The sequence below is a fragment of the Anoplopoma fimbria genome, chromosome 16 (genome assembly GCF_027596085.1).
Source record: "Anoplopoma fimbria isolate UVic2021 breed Golden Eagle Sablefish chromosome 16, Afim_UVic_2022, whole genome shotgun sequence".
NCBI classification, from domain to species: domain Eukaryota; kingdom Metazoa; phylum Chordata; class Actinopteri; order Perciformes; family Anoplopomatidae; genus Anoplopoma; species Anoplopoma fimbria.
Genome location: NC_072464.1, coordinates 12,947,897 through 12,969,794, shown reverse-complemented (window position 1 = coordinate 12,969,794; position 21,898 = coordinate 12,947,897). Strand labels below are relative to the sequence as shown.

Genomic DNA, 21,898 nt, shown 5'->3' with positions numbered 1-21,898 from the left:
TATTGTCCATGTTTAAGTAGTCACACAGAGAATCAGGGGTTTTCCAATAAATCACGACATTGACTGAAATTCCAACCCAAAGATAGTTCAGCCTTTTAGTGACCTTCAGCAGCTGGTCTCTCTGAATCTGGGAGGTTTATTTGTCCAGCTAAGTGAAACACTTGCCGTTTATCCTTAAACTAACTGAAATAGAAAAACTACCTTAATTAGTGTGGCCTTGGTTGTTATTTGTCTGTTTTTAAATTACATATAGGCAAGATCAGATTTTGATTATATTAATTTTGTCAAAAGGCTCTCTAGTGTTTTTATAGGTCTGAAAATGATCAGCAAATCTGGCACTTAGCGAGAAATATGTTTGTTTTATCTTCTAAGCCATCAGTATGACTTTTACCTCCATTTATACGTGAGTCAAACATAACTTGATAAATAAATATATTGTACTTCACATGTGAATTAAAAGCAGTAGACGAGCATGATTGTGAAGCAAAGCGTGAAAAGTCTGGGCTGTTGGATGGTTTTCTGAGTAGAAATGTTACTGTGGCATACTAATGTTCATATTTTCAACATGTGTGACAACTTATTATATGGAAATACATTTCATAACTGTTGCCTCAAACAATTCAGTTCAGTTTAATTCAAAATGCCTTATTTGTAGATAGGCCCTTTTTTTAACAAGAAGACATTTTGACATGCCAGTCAGGAAAGCACAGGTCCAAATTATAAGATTAAGGACTCAGTTTCGGCTACTGGTAGGTGAATGCTTGCCTCATTGTTGATATGATTTATTAACACCTGAGCTTTTCCTGCTCACATTCTGCTGAAAAGGGCCTATTTGAAGCAAGCTGGTTTGATAAATCACAACAAATAAAACATATACAGTACCAGTCAAAAGTTTGGACACACCTTCTCATTCAACTACTTTGAAGAATCTAAAATATAAAACATATTCTGGTTTGTTGAGCATTTGTTTCTTTACCACATAATTCCATATGTGTTCCTTCATAGTTTGGATGTAATCTATAATGTAGAAAAAAAAATAAAGAAAAATAAAGAAAAACCATTGAATGAGAAGGTGTGTCCAAACTTTTGACTGATACTGAAAAATCCAGACTATATTAGTGTAAAGATAAAATGATATAAATGAATGCAGTGCATACAGTGTCCAATATAAAAAGACACATACATGCATTATCTATTCATCATCTATTTGCTATTACCACTGGCTTTATGATAACATACTTCAAATATATATTATAAGAATGATATACTGTCCCTTTACTTCCCTCAATAGTACTGTCGGCTGGTGGCCGGAGGGGGCGCTGTGGAGCCGGAGCGCTGAGCCCGGCGGGATGAAGAACCAGCGGCAGCCTTCAGTCACACGACACCGGGCAGAGCGGAGAGCAGCAGCGGGGTCAGCGGCTCTGGAACTTCGGACTACTGTACTGATCTGGACGGCGCTGCGATGATGCTGCTGCAGCGGCAGGGGAGACCCTCTGCGCTTCATCTTGCACTTTTCTTTTATTCTCATTTTATGGAGTCAACTTTGGTGCTGGCCTTCAACCTTGACACCGATCATGTCATCAGGAAAGACGGAGAGCCGGGCAGCCTGTTTGGGTTTTCCCTCGCCATGCACCGGCAGCTCAACCCGGATAAAAGAATGTGAGTGATGTGTTTCCCTGTACTCCTTTACTGCTCTGGTGGCTCTTCATCTGTATGTGATTGTACTCTAAACATGCACCTGACAGGACAGATTCATGCAAATTACTGACTTAAGTCCATCTTAACTTTAATAAGATCCTTATCTTAAAGTCTTTGTCTAAATAAGCTTATCCTGTGCAGGAGACATACTGGATTCTGCCTTTTCAGGATTTCCTTCCTCTGGTTATGATGCCAGGCATTGTTGCAACCTATACAATTACTGTAGTAGTTTTCTACTAAAGCCCACAGTGAATCTTCTCTGTTTTGTTCTGATTCTCAATAGCAGTCTCCCCATGGTGCTTTGAATATAAAATGGTCAGGAGTCTAGAGACAACAAGTGAATACACAATGGTTACAACTGTGATGCAAATGTGCCTGTAAAGTCAAACTGTAGGAGCACTGAGAGGAGAGCTGTAATGTTGCAACTGTTGGTCGATTAATCAGTTGTTATATATACTATTTTGTCAAGACAACAAGACAAGAGGTGATTCTCCGAGTAGCATTTCTAATTATGATAAGATTGCTGTTCACTAATAATAAAAAAGTAATAATAATAATTGATATCTTAATCGATAAAGGTTTGTTTTTGCCCAAGATATTTGTATGATATTTAAATCTGTGTTGGTGGTCCCAGCCTTTTCCTCAAAGTATTCAGCGCAAGTGTTACATTTCGATTTTTTTCTGTTAATATCTGTACTTTCCCATTAATGAGTGGTGTTTGGTGTGGTTCTCTGTATAACTGTTAAACAGAAAGGGATAAGCAGGTGTTCTTTATACCACACAACAGTTTTACCTGTAAAGTTTGTTTTAAGAAAAGTACTGCAAAGAAATGCCTTCAGTAAGTGTTAATTGCAAGTTGACTAATGCACCCTATTCTCAACTGTCGCATATTTCATTCATGCACAAATTAACAAGGGCACGCATGTTTTCAAATTGTGCCAAAACAGCGGTTATATTGTGAAGAAGCATTTAAAGGATTTCTGATAAAGCTATCATGTTTGCACTACAGTAAATAGTTTCCCTTGGCCAGCCCTGAGGGAACAGAAAAGTGAGCCTGATCAACCTGCAACCCAATTGTAACGGGGGAGTAGTGAGGAGAGGGGGAGGCATGTCAAAGCCTGTGACCAGCATTGGGCGGCATGCAGCAGGCAAAGGGTCCTGCAGCAGCATGTCGAGAAACAGAAGGAACAGATGACGAGCCCTGATAACGGGACATGGAGAGATATCTCATAGATTAGTCTTAACTTGTGGAATTTTATCTAATAAGTGTTTTGACTATTGTGCCATGGCAGCTAAAGGTGTTATGAGTGTATTAGTCGAGATAAGTCAAAGCTGTCTTTTTTTACAAGGATTCTTTTGTGCCAAGCCTGCATTCTGAAAAGAGGCACTTTTACATTCGTCAGAGTTGAGAAGTGGCAGGAGAAAGTCCTATTTGTTGGACAAACAGAGGCTCGAAATGTGACACTGGTCTGATATTTGGTTTTCAGCCAGTAAAAGTAAGAGCAGAGTGAAGATTCACATCGCTTACATGATGATCTCTGAGGAAGCTGCTGCAGTTTTACCAAATACTACACAAAATTTGCCAAGGTGTGCAAAAGCTGCGACTTCAGAACAGAAACAAACGGCATCATTGCATAGGTTTGCTATTTTTGGCTTATGCTTAAGTTTGCTTAAAGCTACTACAAGGAACTTTCATTTTGTGTTGAATTTGGATGATCATCTGCATGATTTCATATCATTAATAAATTAATAAATGTATGTAGCCAATCTTCTTGCTGATGGTTTTGTTAACTTATATATAGGCATCAGTATACAATTTTGACTTTCGTGTAACCAGTTAAAAGTTACACACAGTAACTGTTAAATTAAAAGTGATAAAGGGCACAATTGATTATTTGATTGAAAGAAAATAATTGGCAACACTTGACGATATTTTTTTAAGGAACAGCTTGTTCTGACATCTCCAATGTGAAGATGTACCGCTTTTCTTTTCATATATGATATGATGATGATGAACGGAATATGTTTTGGACAAAAGATTCTTCTTAAGACGTCACACCAGTTTCTGGGAACTTGAAATGGGCACTGTTTTATAGGCAACAATAGAAGCTATTGTTGCCTATAAAAAAGTGCCCTTTTCCAACCAAAGAATATCAAAAAAGAGTGGGAAAAATGATTTCACAATTTCCTGAAGCCCAAGATGACAAATGTTCTTGTTGTCTGACCAACAGTCTAAAACAGAGAAATATTCAGTTTATGATCAAACTAGACAAAGAGAAGCAACAAATCCTCATGATTAAGGGTTTGGCATTTTTTGCTTAAAGAGAGACTCATACAATTAATAAAAATAGTTTGCTATTAATCCGCCGTAACTGTAAATTTTCTGACTAATGAATAAGTAATTGTTTCAGACAACTGGTTGGCTGGTTACATTACATTACATTATATTACAGTCATTTAGCAGACGCTTTTATCCAAAGCGACTTACAATCAGTAGTATATTACATATCATTCACCCATTCACACACTGATGACAGGGCTACCATGCAAGGTGCCACCATCAGACTAACTAACATTCATCATCCAGTCCACACCGATGGCAAGCCTTCAGGAGCAACTTGGGGTTAAGTGTCTTGCCCAAGGACACATCGACTGCCGAAGCCGGGTATCAAACCACCGATCCTCTGAATGGAGAACTACTTTGCTCTCCACTACGCCACAGCCGCCTGGTTGATGTCAACCCTTAGTTGCAGCCCTAGCTATAATTGTCCGCCTTGTTTTCATCTCACTTCCTGGTTGAAAACACATGGAGTCTGTGTTACTGTATAAAAACGCTGCAGGTTATTGTAACTGACAGCGGCTCCCTCACCCCAGCTCTAAATCCTCATGTGATCCTCAGATTTTCAGCCAGCCAAGTCAAGTGAAAGCTCAGTAGAGCAGACAGAAGTAGGTAATGAACAGCCCGGTCTAACTTAAAGCTGTGAGGCACATTGAAGCCGGCAATGCGTCACACACATCTGCGTCTGTCTCTTTTGTTCTTATACGAAGACGTTTCTGATGATCACTAGCAGCTGTAAGACTCTACCGGCTGTCACTGTGTATATTAATCTGATTTTAATACATTACATGTGAAGAGAGAAGTCTTTTCTAAACACTGAATATGTTTGGTGAACAACATGTGTGACTAGTAGATCGATTGAATTCCCCTAATGTCAAACCCCAACTGGCTTTTCATCCTGTCAGTGATTACAGTGATTTTTAACTCATATTGCTTACAACCATGTGTGCCACTCTCACCATGTCGTTCCTAAAATGGGTTCATTGAAAGCAAAACTTTGATTGTCACGGTCTTTATCATTAATGTCACATTGGTTTGTGATGACAGGAAGAAACAAGAAGATGCATCATTGTGCAACGGAGCAACTGGATGCCTCCTCCATGAATGATGTGTTAGGTTAATGATGCAGTTATAACATCCTCTGAATGAAATCAGAGAAAAACAGACATTTGACTGGACATGCACGGCCATCTGTGCCCACGTAACCTGATAGATTAAACGCATCAGTGAATCATCAGTCGTGACATTCCAGTCAAACTTCACGCTGGTGTTCGAAAGAGATTGTGTTGCCTACAATATGGTTAATAAACAGTTAAAATGGGCGACTTAGTCTTTGGTTTAAACTTTATTCTTTACCTAAAGTTAGTCTGTATCTGTAGTGAATATTCATGACTTCTTCTGTGATGTGTACTCAGCCAATCACAGGTCAACCAATCAAAGTATGTGTGTGTGTGTGTGTGTGTGTGTGTGTGTGTGTGTGTGTGTGTGTGTGTGTGTGTGTGTGTGTGTGTGTGTGTGTGTGTGTGTGTGTGTGTGTGTGTGTGTGTGAACTGAAACAGTTAGAACAGCTGCAGCGGTTCTTGTGGCTTTGAGTGCACAGCTGTGGGAACACTGGACCACATCTGTTAACAAAGACCAGTGAAATCACTCTGTAAACCCACACCAGTCACTGTGTATTCCCATTGACGCTGCACTGCAAGACACGCTGCATGATGGGACGTGGTTTCACGCTGTAGCCTGGCTGTTACTGCAGTAGTAGTAGTTATAGTGTAAAGAAAACAGTCTGCAGTTTTGGTAAATCCCACTCTTGTCAGGACAGTTTGATGTTACGAGAAGGTTTCTAACTAATCTATAGCTACATCCTCAGAGTTTATATTATCATCACAAGCAAACATTGCATTCATTTCTGCTGCAGAAAGTGAAATTAAAAACAGGAATTGAGTCTTTTCTTTTTTTAAACTAAAAATACTTGAGTTTGCTGGCGGACGTGTGACATGTCAATGTCAATGTTTCCCCTCAGCTACTTGCTAAATTCTACAACTGTCACTCTCCAGAGTAGCTGTGCTGTTTATTTGGAGGTGGTTTTCTTCACCTGTGTTACTGTCTCTTCATAAATCTGGTGTTTTCCTGCATAAACGAATGCGACATGGCTGTCCTCAACCTAAGAAATGTTCAGTCGACTCACATGATTAGTTGATTTAATCAACAGATCTGTAAAACTGAGTTTCTCCACATAGAATCACACAAAAGCACCACTTTAAATCTTGTTTACCAGAGATGTGATCACATGTTTCTTAAAAATAAGTCATTCAGCATTAAAAAGCATAAAGTATGACTTATTGCCTAATGAAATCTTAGTCGACTAAGACCAAAACAATTGATAAACTGACTAAGAGGGGCAGCCTGATAAATCTAAATATGTTTCCCACTAACAATTACTTTGATAAAATCCTCCTTAATAGTTTTCTTTATAAGATGTCAGAAATTTGTAAAAGATTTGTGACGAAATTTCCCAGTCGGAGGTGAATTACAAATTTGCCTCAGAGGGCTTTACAATCTGTGCACATGCGACATCCTCTGTCCTTCCCTCACATCGGCACAGGAAAAACTCCCCTAAAAAACCCTTTAACAGGGAGAAAAAAGGAAGAAACCTATGGGAGAACGACAGAGGAGGGATCCTTCTCCCAGGATGGACAGAATGCAATAGATGTCATGTGTACAGAATGAGCAGCATAACAGTTCTTAGATACAACACATTCAATGTATATGACATAAATGATTCATATAATAAGACTACTTATAATAACAGCAGCAATTATTACAGTAGAATTATAGCCATGAAAATAGGGATAGTAATGTGACTAATAATAATAATCGATATAGCTTGTTGTATTTGACAAAAGATATTCTGTTTACCATAAAGAATCAAATCTTGACATTAGAGAAGCCGGATCCAGCAAATATTTGTCATTTGTGCTTGAAAATCCGAAAATTATTAACTGATTATCTAAATAATTGCTGATTAATTTCACCGTTGATCGACTTATAAACTGTTACTCTAAATCTTAAGCAATCCAATTTAATTTATTGGTTAAACTCTGAGGTTATTTCTGAGGCAGTAGATTGCAGTAGTGTTGGTTTGGAAAATATTATTCGGTTTGCCTAATATTAAACAACAGCGTCGTCAATGTTTCTAATGTTCTGAGGTGCTTGTAGGGCTAAACTACTGAAGCGCAGAAGCTAAAGTGTCAAACTGAAGCCAACTTTGTATAGGCTCTGTTTGTATTTGCATTTCACTGGGCTTTGTTTGAGGAGAGGATTTGGTCTTCAGTCTCACATCAGTCCTCCTCCGTCAGAAGAGTCTTGTTTAACAAATGAAGGGCCACGGGGACCATCCCGAAGATCAATAGGTTACTGACAGAACTGCAGAGAAAAGGCTGGAGAGGATTTCCTCTCAGGCCTTTGAGAAAATTCCTACTCAGTAAGTAAGCTAGTGAGCTCACACGTGATAGTTCAGCTAAACACTGTGACATGTGCTTTTTGCAATATTTTAACCTTCACATCAAAGGAAATTTAAAACAAAGAAAATATCTCATATTTTGGTAGTTTTGACATCATACTACACTATTTATACTATTCTTGTATAGTGTGAAAAATCTTTTGTAGACTTATCAGACATTTCTTCTGGGTTGAAAAAATTGATTTGTGCTAACCATTCATTAGCGACTGATGATGGCAGAACATTTTTAAGTCTTATGACACAAGTCCAAAACCAAGCAACTCTCTCTTCATAAGTACCTTGTGAGTCATTTCAAGTCAGTTGTGTGTCAAAGTTTAGATATATATAGTTTGAGATGTTAGATAGCCATGCCATCTCTTCCCTTAAAATGCATGATAATAACGCAGCTATACAAGTTTGACCCATCACTTTTTTATTTATTTAAAACAGCCTCAGTTGAAAAGATTGAAAACGTTTATAACCAAGTCAAAGAGCTAAATTAAGTTAGCCTAATTACGTAGCTAGCAACAGGTCTGAGAGGGACAGTTGTCATTACAGCTGACAAAAATTGGCGGTTGCCAGCTATAAGTGGGAAGCCTGCTTTTGTTTGTTTTTGTCTGAAATTAGGGACCTAATTGTTTAAACAGTTACTAAGAAAACCAAGTGGCAAACATGTCTCCATTATCATATAAACTGTGTAAGTGCCTTAAAAGAAAAAAAGTTATGGGGATCAGCTAACGGTCAACTGCTGACAGGATGTCGTGTAAATTGAAAGGTCAATTACAAAAGTATGAACTAAGTTGTGAAAGCAGAAATGTAATCTAATATGAGATGATTTCATCAACAAGTGGACTTTTATTCTACGAGAGAAAATCCTCCGTTGATTTCTCAGTACGCAGGATAAACTAAACACATTTCAGGTATCCAATTCTGTTACATTACATTACATTACATTACAGTCATTTAGCAGACGCTTTTATCCAAAGCGACTTACAGGAAGTGTATTCAACATAGGCTGTTCTTTTGAAGTAAAGGCATGTGATAATTCACAAAGAGACAACTACATAATTCACAACTAAGCCTGCTGTAACCAAAGTAGATTATCGTTTTGTTGAGTGAGTCATGTCCCAGGGCATTGATGATATTTCATTCAAAAGTACAAATTCACAAATATTGCGACTTTACTTAATTTGAAAGTCACATAACATTAGCGATATCTTTGATTGTTTTGTCTAGTCCTTGAATTACTTTGTGAAAGAGAAGTTGATGAGTAAATCATCCCTGTGTCTGCTGTCACCGTACTAGAAACACATCGCTTCTGCATGCTTGCTGACACTGCATGATGATGTGGATTTAGGGACGAAGCTGTTGTCAGTGAACTATGGTTGAAGTGAACATGCTGAAAATAGTCTGCCTCATTGCTTCTTTGACCTCAGCATGACGAGAGGGCAATAATCTACTGTCTCATATAGAAGTTTTGTTTCTTATCATAAACTACAACAGCTTTTTGTACACAACCACTTTTTTAACACCTTATATCTTCCTTCCTGCAAAATATGCAATACGTGCAATAACCAAAGGAATATAGAGAAACAGCTTTATGTCCATTAATATTTACTATTATTAAGTAATCGTACCAGAGGGGACAGAGCATTTACAGGCTCTGGAAGGACTTGCTTGAGTCAGAATCATCTGTTAAAACGCTTCTTAAAACATACTTAGCATGCTAACATGCTAATATAGAAAGGTGGCCTGTTAGCATTGTCATTATGAGCCCCTTGATGTTGGCATTTAGCTGCTCAGAGACACTCGTTTGCGCTGTGTCCCAAATTAATTCCACAGACTTAAAGTTTTAGTTTTAGCAGTTCGTATTAAAAAAAACAACTAAAAACACTATATACTAATTGGAAATGACACAACGTTTGCAACATGCAGCGTCCATCAAACTGTAACTTTACAAATTAAACTTACAAACAGATTTAGTCTTCCTTCTGTCTGGTTTGAGTATAGCTCATATTCAGTGTGAACACTAATAGTACTATACCAAAAAAAACCCTAGTATTAGTATGTAGTACGACTTCTGGACAAACAGGTTATCCTGTTAACCAACTGTTGTTGTTGGCTTAAATTGTGTTATTTTAAGAGCTTTTTGCGGTGTTGAATCTCACATCCTCCTGGTTTTTGGCTTTTTCTTGTAGCATTTAGACCCTAGTATGGTCTTTGACATACTGGACCATGCCATTCATTAGTCTGGATGGGGGTCTCCTGCATTCTTCACATTTATCCAAGCAATTCTTCACTCTCTCACATAGGAGCTATTTGAGACAGAGCAACTCCTCTTCTTCCTATATGGAGAAAAGTCATGTTTTTCCTTTAATTTGTCACCAATTTAATAATTATTCATAATTAAAGATAAACTTGCAGCTCAACGACATGTATTTTGTTAATCTGACACAGATGTCAGCTTTTATTGTCAGTTGGCTGTTTCCTATAATTTTTGACTGTTTCTGGCAACTTTGACAGTCAGATGGAGAAATTAAAAGTGAACCTATTGCCCTGCTAACAGCAGCCACAATGAGCTTTTCAAGATAACACCCGGCGAAATGCAAATTTTTATAGACAGGAAATGCTATTTCTGTCACTGTCATTGTCGAACTTCCCACATACATGTCTGAAGGTGTAGCTGATAGCTTCTTAAAAAAACCCCCAAAAAGACACCTCAGTACATAGCAATACATTGTTTACTTCAGAAAACAAAAGTTTGTTAACATTGTTTTTTTCTTCAGGCTATTGATTGGAGCACCCAGAGCCAGAGCTTTGGGAAAACAGACAGCCAACATCACAGGAGGCCTTTACAAATGTGAAATCACTCAGTCCAACGATTGTGAGCGGATTGAATTTGATAGTGAAGGTGAGTTGTCTGTCTGTCTGCATATACATTACAGTTCCCAAATATATGAATATAAATGCTTAAATCTTTATCTTGTCTTTGAAAGAGGACATAAGTGTAGAGAACAAGGAGAATCAGTGGATGGGGGTGACGGTTCAGAGCCAGGGGCCTGGGGGAAAGATTGTGGTGAGTCACACTGAGCACCTGGGAACCAGCGTTCCCATTAACATCCAGTCCTGGTGTGGTCTTATCGGCTACTGAGGTATGAACTTAAACTCCTCTGTTTTTTTGAAATTTCAGACTTGTGCTCATCGCTATCAGAGGCGCTTGTTTGTGAACACGCCTCGGGAGTACCGGGACATCACCGGGCGCTGTTATGTCCTGAGTCAGGACCTGACCATCGACTCGTTATCCGATGAGGACGGAGGTAACTGGAACTTCTGTAAGGGCAGAGCGAGAGGCCATGACATGTTTGGATCCTGCCAGCAGGGTTTGGCTGCCACCTTCACCAAGGACTACCACTACGTGGTGTTTGGAGCACCGGGAGCTTACAACTGGAAAGGTCACTAACAACCACACACACAGTGAATAACAATATTTAATGACTCTGTTAAAATGACTTATGGAATATTTGTGTTTTTTATTATGAAAATAACACGTCTGCAGGCATAGTTCGAGTGGAGCAAAAGAACAACACTTTGATAGAGATGGAAGTGTACGATGACGGCCCGTATGAAGTTGGAGATGAGCTTGAGCCTGTACGAGCCAACAGCTACCTCGGTGGGTTTCAACACACAAAACAAAGCTATATTTGTGGGTAACTTGTATCCTGTTTGCTCAGCAATGCACTGTGGTTACTTTATTATTACGTTACGAGTTTGGCATGAGAAATGTTTTACTGATGTCATTTCTAGCTTTGCCTCAACATTAGTGCAACATTATAGCAACTGCTGAAGACAGATGATCAGAGGGGACGTTTGGAGTGAAGCTAAAGTTGAATGGACGGACTGTTCTCAGAGCAGATATTTTGACTTGTCAATCACAGGTTTAACTGATAACATAATCAATTGCTGCATTGTATTGATTGCTGGAATTGATCCATCACTAATGTTATTAGCTCCACCTGTGGTGTTGCTGCTATAACAAGTCTGTATGTTGTGAAAAAGTATTTTAATCTGATCATTTGAGAATGATAAAAATACCCCCAAAAATATGAAATAAAAATATTTCCATACTGTCTGTCCCATAAAGGCATAAACTGACCAAAAACACACATAATCGCCACATTATTAGGCACACCTGAACAATCTGTTGCAATTCAACACAGCTCTGCCAGTTTATAATGTTCATGCATTTTGAGGTACGTTTCTTTTTTTTGTCCTCCCTATTTACATTCACGCCAGTGGAAGAATATACCGTGACCAGGTTCTTGATTATATTTTTTAAATTCAATTACTCTTCACTCTCTTTGTTGGAAGTTTACAAAGTATTGTCACCCGTTGATTACATTTCTGGCTGGTGAAGAGGGGGCATGACAGATATAGTTTTGGAACCGCTGCAATAAACATAATTTTCAGGTATAGACATATTGTTGCTGATGCTGCACTAGTGTCTCCTAGTGGTTCGTCAGGGCAACTGCATAGAGAAAGGATTACATTATTAATCTGTCTGCCGCCCCTCTGAACTGAAGAAAGTGCTGCAAAGAGAAGTGGTTGTCTTCGTCTCACTTTTCCAAATTAGTGAGAAAAGGGGTTAAAAATCTAACTTTTCTTCAGTGTAAAAAAAATATATTTATTTCATACAACATCTCTCACACTTAAGGATTCTCCCTCGATTCGGGACACAGCATCATCAGGAGTCGTGGCCTGACGGTGGTGGCTGGAGCACCCAGAGCCAATCATAGTGGAGCTGTGGTCCTGTTGAGGAAAAAGAGCGAGACCTCCTCCAGACTTTTGGTGAATCAAACTCTGCGCGGGCCAGGACTCGGGTCCTCGTTTGGCTACGACGTGGCCGTGGTTGACCTGAATGGTGACGGGTAGGGAACTTTTCAGTGTCTATATTCTGCTTTGGTATAAGAATAATTAATCTAATTTAACTTCAGACCTGACTTCCTTTTTATTACAGTGGTATCTTATTTGCTTCTAATTTATAATTTCATTCAGTTCTTCATTTTGTTTATATTCTGTAATGAAATTTGTAAATATTTTTCTCCCATCTTTGATTCAGATGGCAAGACTTAGTTGTGGGAGCCCCTCAGTTCTACATGAAGGACAGAGACGTTGGAGGAGCTGTTTACGTTTACATCAACCAGGACAGAAGTTGGGAAAGTATCACTCCTGTTCGTCTAAATGGGACCAAAGACTCCATGTTTGGACTGGCAGTCGAAAGCATCGGAGATATCAATCAAGACTCATATGAAGGTAATTTAGCAGCCATTTTGTAGCTTATTTATGTGTCTCCATCAGTCTCTGTCATATAAACTGGTTTGTTTCTCATGCAGACATTGCCATTGGAGCTCCTCATGATGACGGCGGTGCAGGAAAAGTCTACATATATCACGGCTCTAAAGAAGGAATCAAAACCAGCCCTGCACAGGTCGGCTTGTTGGAGCTCTGTTTCAAGTGGCTGTAATCAATATTTTCATATTAACAAGAAAATCACATAGAGATATTATATACCTAGGGTTTTAAAGCTGGTCATTTGTCAGTGTTGTTTTCACAGCATATTTATGCTGCCCCCATGTGGCCAAAACATCATTTCTGAACAAATATTCAAGACATTCAGTTGTCTGGACCTTCCTGTGGACAGGGACTCACTGTAATGATCCATCAAGCATTTCAATGGCATTGATACATAGTCTTGCTCTGGAACCCAGAGTTATTGAAGTACTTGCTGTCAAAAGTCTTAAACTCATTTTGGCTCCTGATACTAAACCTAACACTTCAATGTTATGTTATTTTATAATTTAGCTGATCAAGAAGCCCTAATTCTTTCTTGTATTTTTCCTCTGTCATTACAGATCCTTTCAGGAAAAGAGCACAACATGCGCCTCTTTGGATATTCTCTGGCAGGGAACATGGACTTGGACAGTAACTCTTATCCAGACGTGGCTGTGGGTTCTCTGTCGGACACAGCCCTAATTTACAGGTAATTATTACCCATTATAAGGAAATTCAAACCCTGATGATTTCTACCACAACCTCATTTATCAACCTTTATTTCAGGGCACGGCCAGTCATTAGCATCAGGAGAGATGTCAAAATATCTCCACGGGAAATTGACCTTACAATCAAAACCTGTGGTAACAGCATTTGGTAGGAGCTCTAACATTCTTTCATTTAAACAGACCTCATAGTTAAAATGTCCTCTGTTGTTGTTAAAAACAAATCCATGTCCTGTTCTTAGCCTCACAGTGGACGCGTGCTTCACCTGGAAAGCAAACACTGCATCTTACAACCCCAGACTAAGTAGGTGAAATGCTGAAAAGAAACCATCTTCTTATACAAATCAAAGATTTGTTCACTAAATTTTTTATGCTTCCTTCTTCACTGCAGCTATCGGCTACTCCGTTGAGGCGGACGGAGATCGCAGGAAACACGGGCTGCCCTCCAGAGTGATGTTCCTGAACAAATCCCATACCGAAACAGACTACCAGCTCAATGGCACCTTGGACCTCCGCGGCCAAAACCAGAAGTCATGCATCAAGTTAACAGCCAAACTAAAAGTGAGACAAATCTCCCCCTTACTTAAATCACATTTGTAGGATAAATTCTACTCAGAGATTAACAGTCAGGGACAATGTGTGCCTGTTAAGCTCAAATACTGCTTCAAAAATATGTTGTTGCTAGTAAAACAGAGAGGTATATTTAGGTATTTTTGTAGCAACGCATCTGAGCACACCACATATTATGTTTTAATAAATTTATTGTCACAGGAAACATAGTTTATTATTGTCACAGGAAACAATAATGTGACAATAATAAACTATGTTTCCTGTGACAATAAATTTATTAAAACATAATATGTGGTGTGCTCAGATGCGTTGCTACAAATTTTTTTTCTTACGAATGAAACAAATCCACTTTCTCAGCTTCTTAAACCAATCCTACACATATTTACAAGTTGATTAATCAATTAATTGATCAACAGAAAATTAATCGTCCACTTACTCTCAGATGTTGGTATTTGCTGCTTTTTATCTTATGTGATAGTGTATTAAATATATTTGAGCTTTGAGTTGTTGATTTAACGCTTTAGGAAATAAAAAGACGGGATCTTGCACAATTTTCTGACACTTATAGACCAAAATATTTATCAATGAATCAATATTGAATGAAACTCTCTTTTTGCATGCATGCAATGGCAATAAAAACCACGGAAACGAACATGATTTTATATATATATATATGCGGTGTGAGTGTGTGAGGAACATGTCCATTGTCGTGTTTGTGTAGGTCATTCCAGATGTGTTTGTTCACCACCTTATTTGCCTCTATGAAGGTTTATTCTCTGGTGGGCCCACTGCCCAACAGACCTGTAAATATATATATATTTTTTAAATAAAATAATATATATATATATATAAAACAATTATAACAAATTAATAAAACAGTCTCAAGATAAAAGTAAGGACTTCTTGAATATTTAAATACTGAGCGTCTCAGGCAGCGCTGAGGAGAGCAGCCAATCAGGAGCCAGTTGTGATACAGACTGCAGTTAGTATTGCCCAGAAAATGCTGCAGCAAAGGATTGATTTTATTGATTTTTAAGTATAAACAGAGAAAGATTTTCCTGTACAATAGAACCCATATAGAAATAAATATAATGCGCCGTACTATGTTTGCTGTGTTTGATTTGCACAGGACAACATTAAGGACAAGATGCGCTCAATCCCCATCAATGTGTCTGCAGAAATTGTGGGTACTAAACGACAGAAGACGAAGAACGGCCTCGCTCAACTCATGCCCATATTAGACTCCTCTCAACCGAGCAAAGACGTCATTGAGGTAAACATTCAGACTAGAACATTTATTATTAAGTTAACATCAAAAGGTTCACAGGGGAGCAACGTTTTTACATTGTTTTGTTGTGATTTGTTGTTGCTGCAGGTCAACTTTGTGAAAGAGGGATGTGGAGGTAATCATATTTGCCGGAGCAACCTGAAAATGGAGTACAAACTATTCTACAAACAAAGCAGCCTCGATGTGTACTCCCCACTGCCCGTGTGAGTAGAATGTGATCTAAAAATGAGGTCACGTTCATTGATTAAATCTGCATTAAACAACATTGCTCATTTTAACAATCAATCATAATTATAGAACAGCTTGTACTTACATTAACAAGAAAAATGCTGCTTTAGTCACATGTACGTTGCTCAGTGTCTGCTGGATGTACAAGTCGTAAATGGTTGGATAAAATATCCACCATAACAGTTAGATAAGACAATTTTAATATATGAAAACATAACTATAGATAATATATCATATGGGTGTTTTTTTTCTTCATAAAAATCAGCCTAAAATGAGTGGATATGTTTTGTGTATTTGCAGCAAAAACAACATCCCTGTGTTTCATCTGAACTACGAGAGGAAGGACTTGGCTCTGCGTGTGACGGTCAACAACATGAATAAAGACGATGCATACGAGGCAAAGCTGGTGGGGACGTTCCCAGATATACTGTCTTATTCTGGAGTGCGCCCACATCAGACGGTAAGCGAGACCTGGGATGGAAAGAGACTGGAATGTTTTAACCAAGTAGAAGTACTGCTGCTGAAAATAAATTTTACTCAAAAGCAAGTAAAATAAGAATGAACTTTAATCAAAGTTAAAAAAAATAGGTTAGTCAAAATGTAAGCTACCAGTAAATGACACTGCCTTGCATATTTGTAAGAGAAAGCAGGGCTGGAGGGAGGGTAAAGAAAACATGTGTTATGATGATGAGTTTATATTATAGACATATTAAATGAAAGAACACAAAAAGGCTTCAAAATGTGCAACATGAGTCCTCATCTCCAAACCAACAGATTATTACTTTGCAGCCTGTGCATACAACGTATTATTAATTATAAGTAGCATATACAACCTCCTAATTTAGTGTAGCCTCAGCAGAATTATCCAGAAAAGACGATATAACTAAATCAGATAAACCCAAATACCTGACAGTATATAATAACAAGTTTATGGACAATACCACAAGCATTAATGAAGTAACCTGAGACTTCTTATAGAATCAACAGCAGAATAAAACATAACATTTATAAACAATAAAAACTCAACAGTGGCTTCAGCCACAAACTCAAACACATTAAAGCCAATAAAGATTTTAACAGTTTAAATATATAGGGTAGTGCACATATTTGTACACAACGCCATCTTGCTTTTATGTTTGTTGTAGAACTCACCTGTCTGACGTCACCGTGAACCTCGTGCATCGCGAAGTCCTCCTATATCTCCTCCACGTTCAAATTTCTTGCTCGTCCATTCTCAGTGCATAACCAGTCAACTTAGCCTCTCTGGTCCCAGTATAACCAGTCTGTCCCAGTCTGGTCCCACTGCGCTCCTCAGAGTTTTCCAACATTTTGAGCTGATTGGCCAAAATGTTTTTGAAAAACGCGCGAAAGCCACCTGGAAGATCAACCACGGTCACATTAGCATGTTAGCCCGCGTAATGTTAGGTGCATTAAATCCGATTCTAATCAAAAAGTAAGATTCGGCCTGCAGGTGGCGCTGTCATTACCATGCTAACATGCTAGGATTTAGCATTGGGCCTGGACTTTTCTTGAAAGTGAAAATATGACCAAGTTTCACTCGAGTATTAATTTACAATATTAACACGTAAGCATGCTATGTTAGCACTGGTAAACTGACACTGATTTGGTGATAAGTTTTAGTATCTTGTCATGAATAATAATAAATAATAATAAATTGTTGGATGAGTGAAAATGTGTACCTTATTGGGGGCTGGAGGAAAATTTAGCTGACTATCAAATATTAGTTCAAAATTTTATGGAAAACACATCTAATAGTTGTGGTTATGGCCGATTGACCGCCATTATTTCATGAAATACCACAAAAAAAACGTACAATTGTATACTACATATGCTTTCTGATTTACTAATTGTTTTTGATTTGTACTTTTATTTACGTGCTGTTTTCCAGCTGGAAAAGCCAATCATCTGCACAGCCAATGTGAACGGCTCTCAAGCGGAGTGTGAGCTGGGGAATCCTTTTAAGAGAGACTCAAAGGTACGGACCAGTTTGACATGTTCATCCTGACACCTAGTTGTTGTATTTCAAATGTGAGAGATGTTTCTTCTTTTTTTTTCTGTTTTTGCACCAGGCTACATTTTACATCATCCTGAGCACTGTGGGTATCACTTTGGACACCACGGAGATTGACATCGACCTGCAGCTCCAAACGTAAGTATTGCTGCTTCTTGCTTTTCCTGTTTCTTCAGATAAGTTTACATTGACATCAATAAAAGTATTGTACTACATTGGTGTGTTTTTTTTCTTGCAGTACAAGTGTGCAAGAAAATATTGCCCCTGTTAAAGTGAAGGCCAAAGTGTTGATTGAATTGCCGTTGTCGGTCAGTGGGTAAGTCTGTTAGACTAATGTTTGACTACAGATAAAGTGCTTACAATAGGATGTAAATTAATATTTTTGCTTGTTTTCATCAGGGAAGCCAGCCCCAATCAGGTTTCTTTTGGAGGCGTTGTGAAAGGTGAAAGTGCCATGAAGACAGAAGAAGAGATTGGAAGTTTGATTACTTTTTCATTCAGAGTAAGTTTATTCATCAAACCTTTGATTTTTAAGTCACTGCTGATAGTCTTTGAAATCATAACATATTGATTTCTCCGTCAGATAAACAACTTGTGGAAGTCTTCTGTCAAAGCCTCACTTCATATTCAGTGGCCCAAATGGAACAAAGATGGTAAATGGCTTCTGTATCTGGTAAAGATCACTTCTACAGGATCGGAGGACATCCTTTGCTCTCCTGAGTCTGAAATCAACTCTCTCAAACACATCCAGGTAGTATTTCTAGCTTTACTTCCATGTACTCAAGGTGAATTCAGCATTGGCCTGAAGTCGGCTTGGTTTCACTTTGAATTAATGAGAAGAAATGTACTTTCAGGAAGCCTCTGCGTCCAGGACAAAACGTGAAATTGGAGAAAGAAAAACTGTTGTTAAAAAGTCGTCCCTGGCTGACAAGAAAAAAGTTTTGGTGAGTCTTTATATGGCTGTATTCACGTTTGTTCATAAACAGCCATATAATGTAACTAACTACATTTACTCCAGTACCACACTTTAAGTATACATGTGAGGTACTTGTGCTTGAGTATTTATTTTCATGCCCATAGTTACTTTGCAAATTCAGATTTTTGCATACAAAACATATGAAAAGCTTACAATAAATTATGTTTTGTTAAAAATGAAACAGTACAAACAAGTACAGCTGAAATGGTTAGTCAATAAACCAATTAGTCTATTGACAGATGTATTGGCAATTTTTAAAAATATTTATTTAATTTCTTGGATCCAGCTTCTTAAATGGATTTGCTTCTTGTCCTTTTAATTATTTCAATGTATTCACATCATTTTGAGGTTTGGACTGTTGGGCTCTTGAGTAATTGTGATGAACATTTATCACTTATTTCTGAATTTTTACAAACCAACAATCAATGTACAAAAAACAGTGTACTGATAGCAGTTTAACACAAGTAAAATAACAAAATATGTCATCCAAAACTGTTTATAAAGCTGTAGATTGCTCAGATGTGTAATGGACACTCTCCTCCTCAGACGTGTGACAGTGGGATCAAATGTGTGGTGCTCAAGTGCCCCCTTCAGGGCCTGGACGGTACTTCGCTTGAGCTGAGATCTCGTCTCTGGAACTCGACCTTTATTGAGGTGACACATTGTGTTTTAATGCGTTCCATGTGCCTCGTCTGTGATCTGGTATGACTGTCTTACCTGAGCCTCTGTTTTTGTTTTCACACAGGATTACGCCTCCATCTCGAACGTCTACATTGTTGTGAAGGCCTCACTCGTCCTCCATACTCAGGCTAAAAACATGATCCTGAATACTCCTCACACTGATGTAAGCAGCTCAACAGCTACCAACATCTTAATAACGTTTTATCTTGGTCCTAACTCACCTGCTCTCGTGGTTTTTCCTCGTCGTGGTGTTTTATTGCAGGTGACAGTGGCGGTGTCCCCTGAAGGTGCAGTAGCACAGCTCAGCGGAGTTCCCTGGTGGATCATACTGGTGGCTGTTCTTGCGGGCATCTTGATTTTGGCTTTGTTGGTGTTTCTGCTCTGGAAGGTGAGATACACGGATGTTACACCTTCATATCACCCATGTTTATAATACAGGATGAAAATAGGAGATAAAACATAAACTTTATTGAACTGCTTATGTTAGATCTGAAAAGACAAGAGAGTTAAAAAAAATAAAACTTTTTTGTTTTTTATTTGATGGTTACAGATTAAAAATAATTGTATTTTTGCTTTCTTTTTAATATTAATGTGAATAGCTTTTATATATTGTTTTGGGTGTCAAATCAATTATTTGACGGTGTCATTATGGCTGTGTAAAATTGCAGTTTCACTTGTTATTAAAATTATACTCTATACCACAAATTACAGTACGAACAAATATAGAATATATTTTAGAATAACTCAACAGATCATTTGTTCATATAATGCATTCAGTAGGTTACAATGTATCTGCCAATAAACAAAGTAACATTTAGTTTTTGTCAGGTGAAATTTGAGCATCAACACTGGATTCTTTAGCTATAGTATTATGTCAATAAAGGGAATTTTCTCTGGTGTTTTGATGGAAGAAATCTTAACATCTCTTGAGTATTATGTCACTCTTAACACCTCATCACTTGCTCCCTCTCAGTGTGGTTTCTTCAAGAGAGCATCGAAAGACGAGTACGATGCTGCGTACCTCAAGGCAGAGATCCATGTTCAGCCCTCTGACAAAGACAAGCTCTCTGCTGAGGCCTGATTTATGCTCTGAACAGGGTAAAACCAGCTGTCAGCATGGAGTGTGACTGCTGCACTGACTAATGAACTCACTCTACAGCCAATTCAGCTGACTTCACGCAGAAAAATTCCATCAGACACATATTGTACTGAGCTGATGAAACCGTAACATTTTCAATAAACTAAATAAAATGCAAAAAAATAATAATATTGTATTGATAAAGTGCTTAAGGTTTCTGATTTTCATACAATATGCGTCTCTGAATTTTGCCCCCCTAAAAAAATCTTTGCATTTTCTTACCGAAAGGCTTTTTTTGGTAACTGCTCTGCTCTGCAGGTGCCTCTGCTGACATCGCTGTGACTGCTTGGCTGTTTGAAACGTCCCTTTAAAAAAACTGCAACGCATGCTTAACATTCCTGCAAATCTCTCCTCTTGCTGTTTACAGTGTGAATGAATATTTCTGACATTTATCAGTTTTTAATATTACATTTTTTTTTTAAATCTCCCTTCCCAGTGTGGATTCTTTAAACGCTCCAAACAAGAGGACAGCGTCCCCAGTTACCATGCAGTGCGGATCAGAAAGGACACTCCGGAGTATAACGATGGAAATGTCAAGCTTGACCCTTTTGAAAAAAAGCCGTGGATGACAAATTGGATTGACAGTGAAAGTTACTCATGATTTTTGCAAACAGCTACAACCTGATTTTTTATTCAGTCTCAAGCTGCAAACAGGGTGAACCTTGTCTTTTCTTGCTCACTTGGAGAACACCAGTGAGTTTATGTCTTCTTTTTGTACACTGTAAAGATGATGAAATGTTTTTTGTAAGTTTTGTATATATTTAAATACTTCTGCACACTGTATATTTATTTTTGGATAAGAAAATAATTTCATGCAGCCAAAGAGTTTTTTTAGTCTCACGTGTCCTTGAGCAGATGGACGAAGGGCAAACTTTACTACTGTTTCTGTGGAGTTGTAACGTCTTACTAAAAGACGAAAATCTATGCAAGGAAAGTTCACCTAGATAAATATTAAATGAAGAGATGTGTCTTTTTTCTGTTGTTTTATGTCTAGTTTCAGTACGTTTCAACAAAAATTCTATTGTCCTTTTGGAATGACATTTGGGCACATTATGATTTCACAATAATGAATTAATGTCCAATTCTGTTCATTGATTCTTCACCTCTTCTCACTGTTGTGGCATTCAGGTAGCATCCACTGTACTGTAGGTCAACACTGAATTAAGATGTTTTTGTTCTTTGTGAAGAATCCAAAGGGAAGATGGTCAATAGAAACTACAATGTCAGTTTTATGGATTCAATTCAATGTGAATGACTTGTCGAATTGTTAAGTGTAATAAAATTCTTAAAAACTGATGCTACTGTGGCTTTTCATTACCATTAGAAGTATAATCCTACATAAAGGTAGGGCTGCTAAGATCATCTTTATACACCATTTATCTGATGAGCCGGATTAG

The 21,898-nt window shown here is 38.1% G+C and overlaps 1 protein-coding gene across 1 annotated transcript; it reads left to right on the top strand.

Annotated features, from left to right (window-relative positions):
* Positions 1–1,458: 1,458 nt before the first annotated feature.
* On the top strand, positions 1,459–21,752 carry itga6a (integrin, alpha 6a). Its single transcript, XM_054616014.1, has 26 exons — positions 1,459–1,659; positions 10,322–10,446; positions 10,532–10,611; positions 10,726–10,987; positions 11,092–11,205; positions 12,247–12,460; positions 12,652–12,845; positions 12,926–13,020; positions 13,445–13,572; positions 13,650–13,739; positions 13,831–13,892; positions 13,980–14,149; positions 15,288–15,431; positions 15,534–15,649; positions 15,975–16,134; positions 17,584–17,670; positions 17,765–17,844; positions 17,945–18,022; positions 18,106–18,208; positions 18,290–18,457; positions 18,561–18,650; positions 19,229–19,336; positions 19,428–19,526; positions 19,626–19,751; positions 20,337–20,461; positions 20,938–21,752. Exons 1-25 carry the CDS (start codon positions 1,463–1,465, stop codon positions 20,442–20,444), a joined length of 3,198 nt encoding a protein of 1,065 aa, XP_054471989.1. The 5' UTR covers positions 1,459–1,462; the 3' UTR covers positions 20,445–20,461; positions 20,938–21,752.
* Positions 21,753–21,898: the final 146 nt, after the last annotated feature.

Coding starts and splice junctions, on each gene's coding strand:
- itga6a (XM_054616014.1), top strand. CDS start 1,463: ATGATGCTGCTGCAGCGGCAGGGGAGACCCTCTGCGCTTCATCTTGCA. Junction 10,612..10,725: donor GGCCTGGGGGAAAGATTGTG/GTGAGTCACACT, acceptor TTGAAATTTCAG/ACTTGTGCTCATCGCTATCA. Junction 19,527..19,625: donor TGAATACTCCTCACACTGAT/GTAAGCAGCTCA, acceptor GTTTTATTGCAG/GTGACAGTGGCGGTGTCCCC.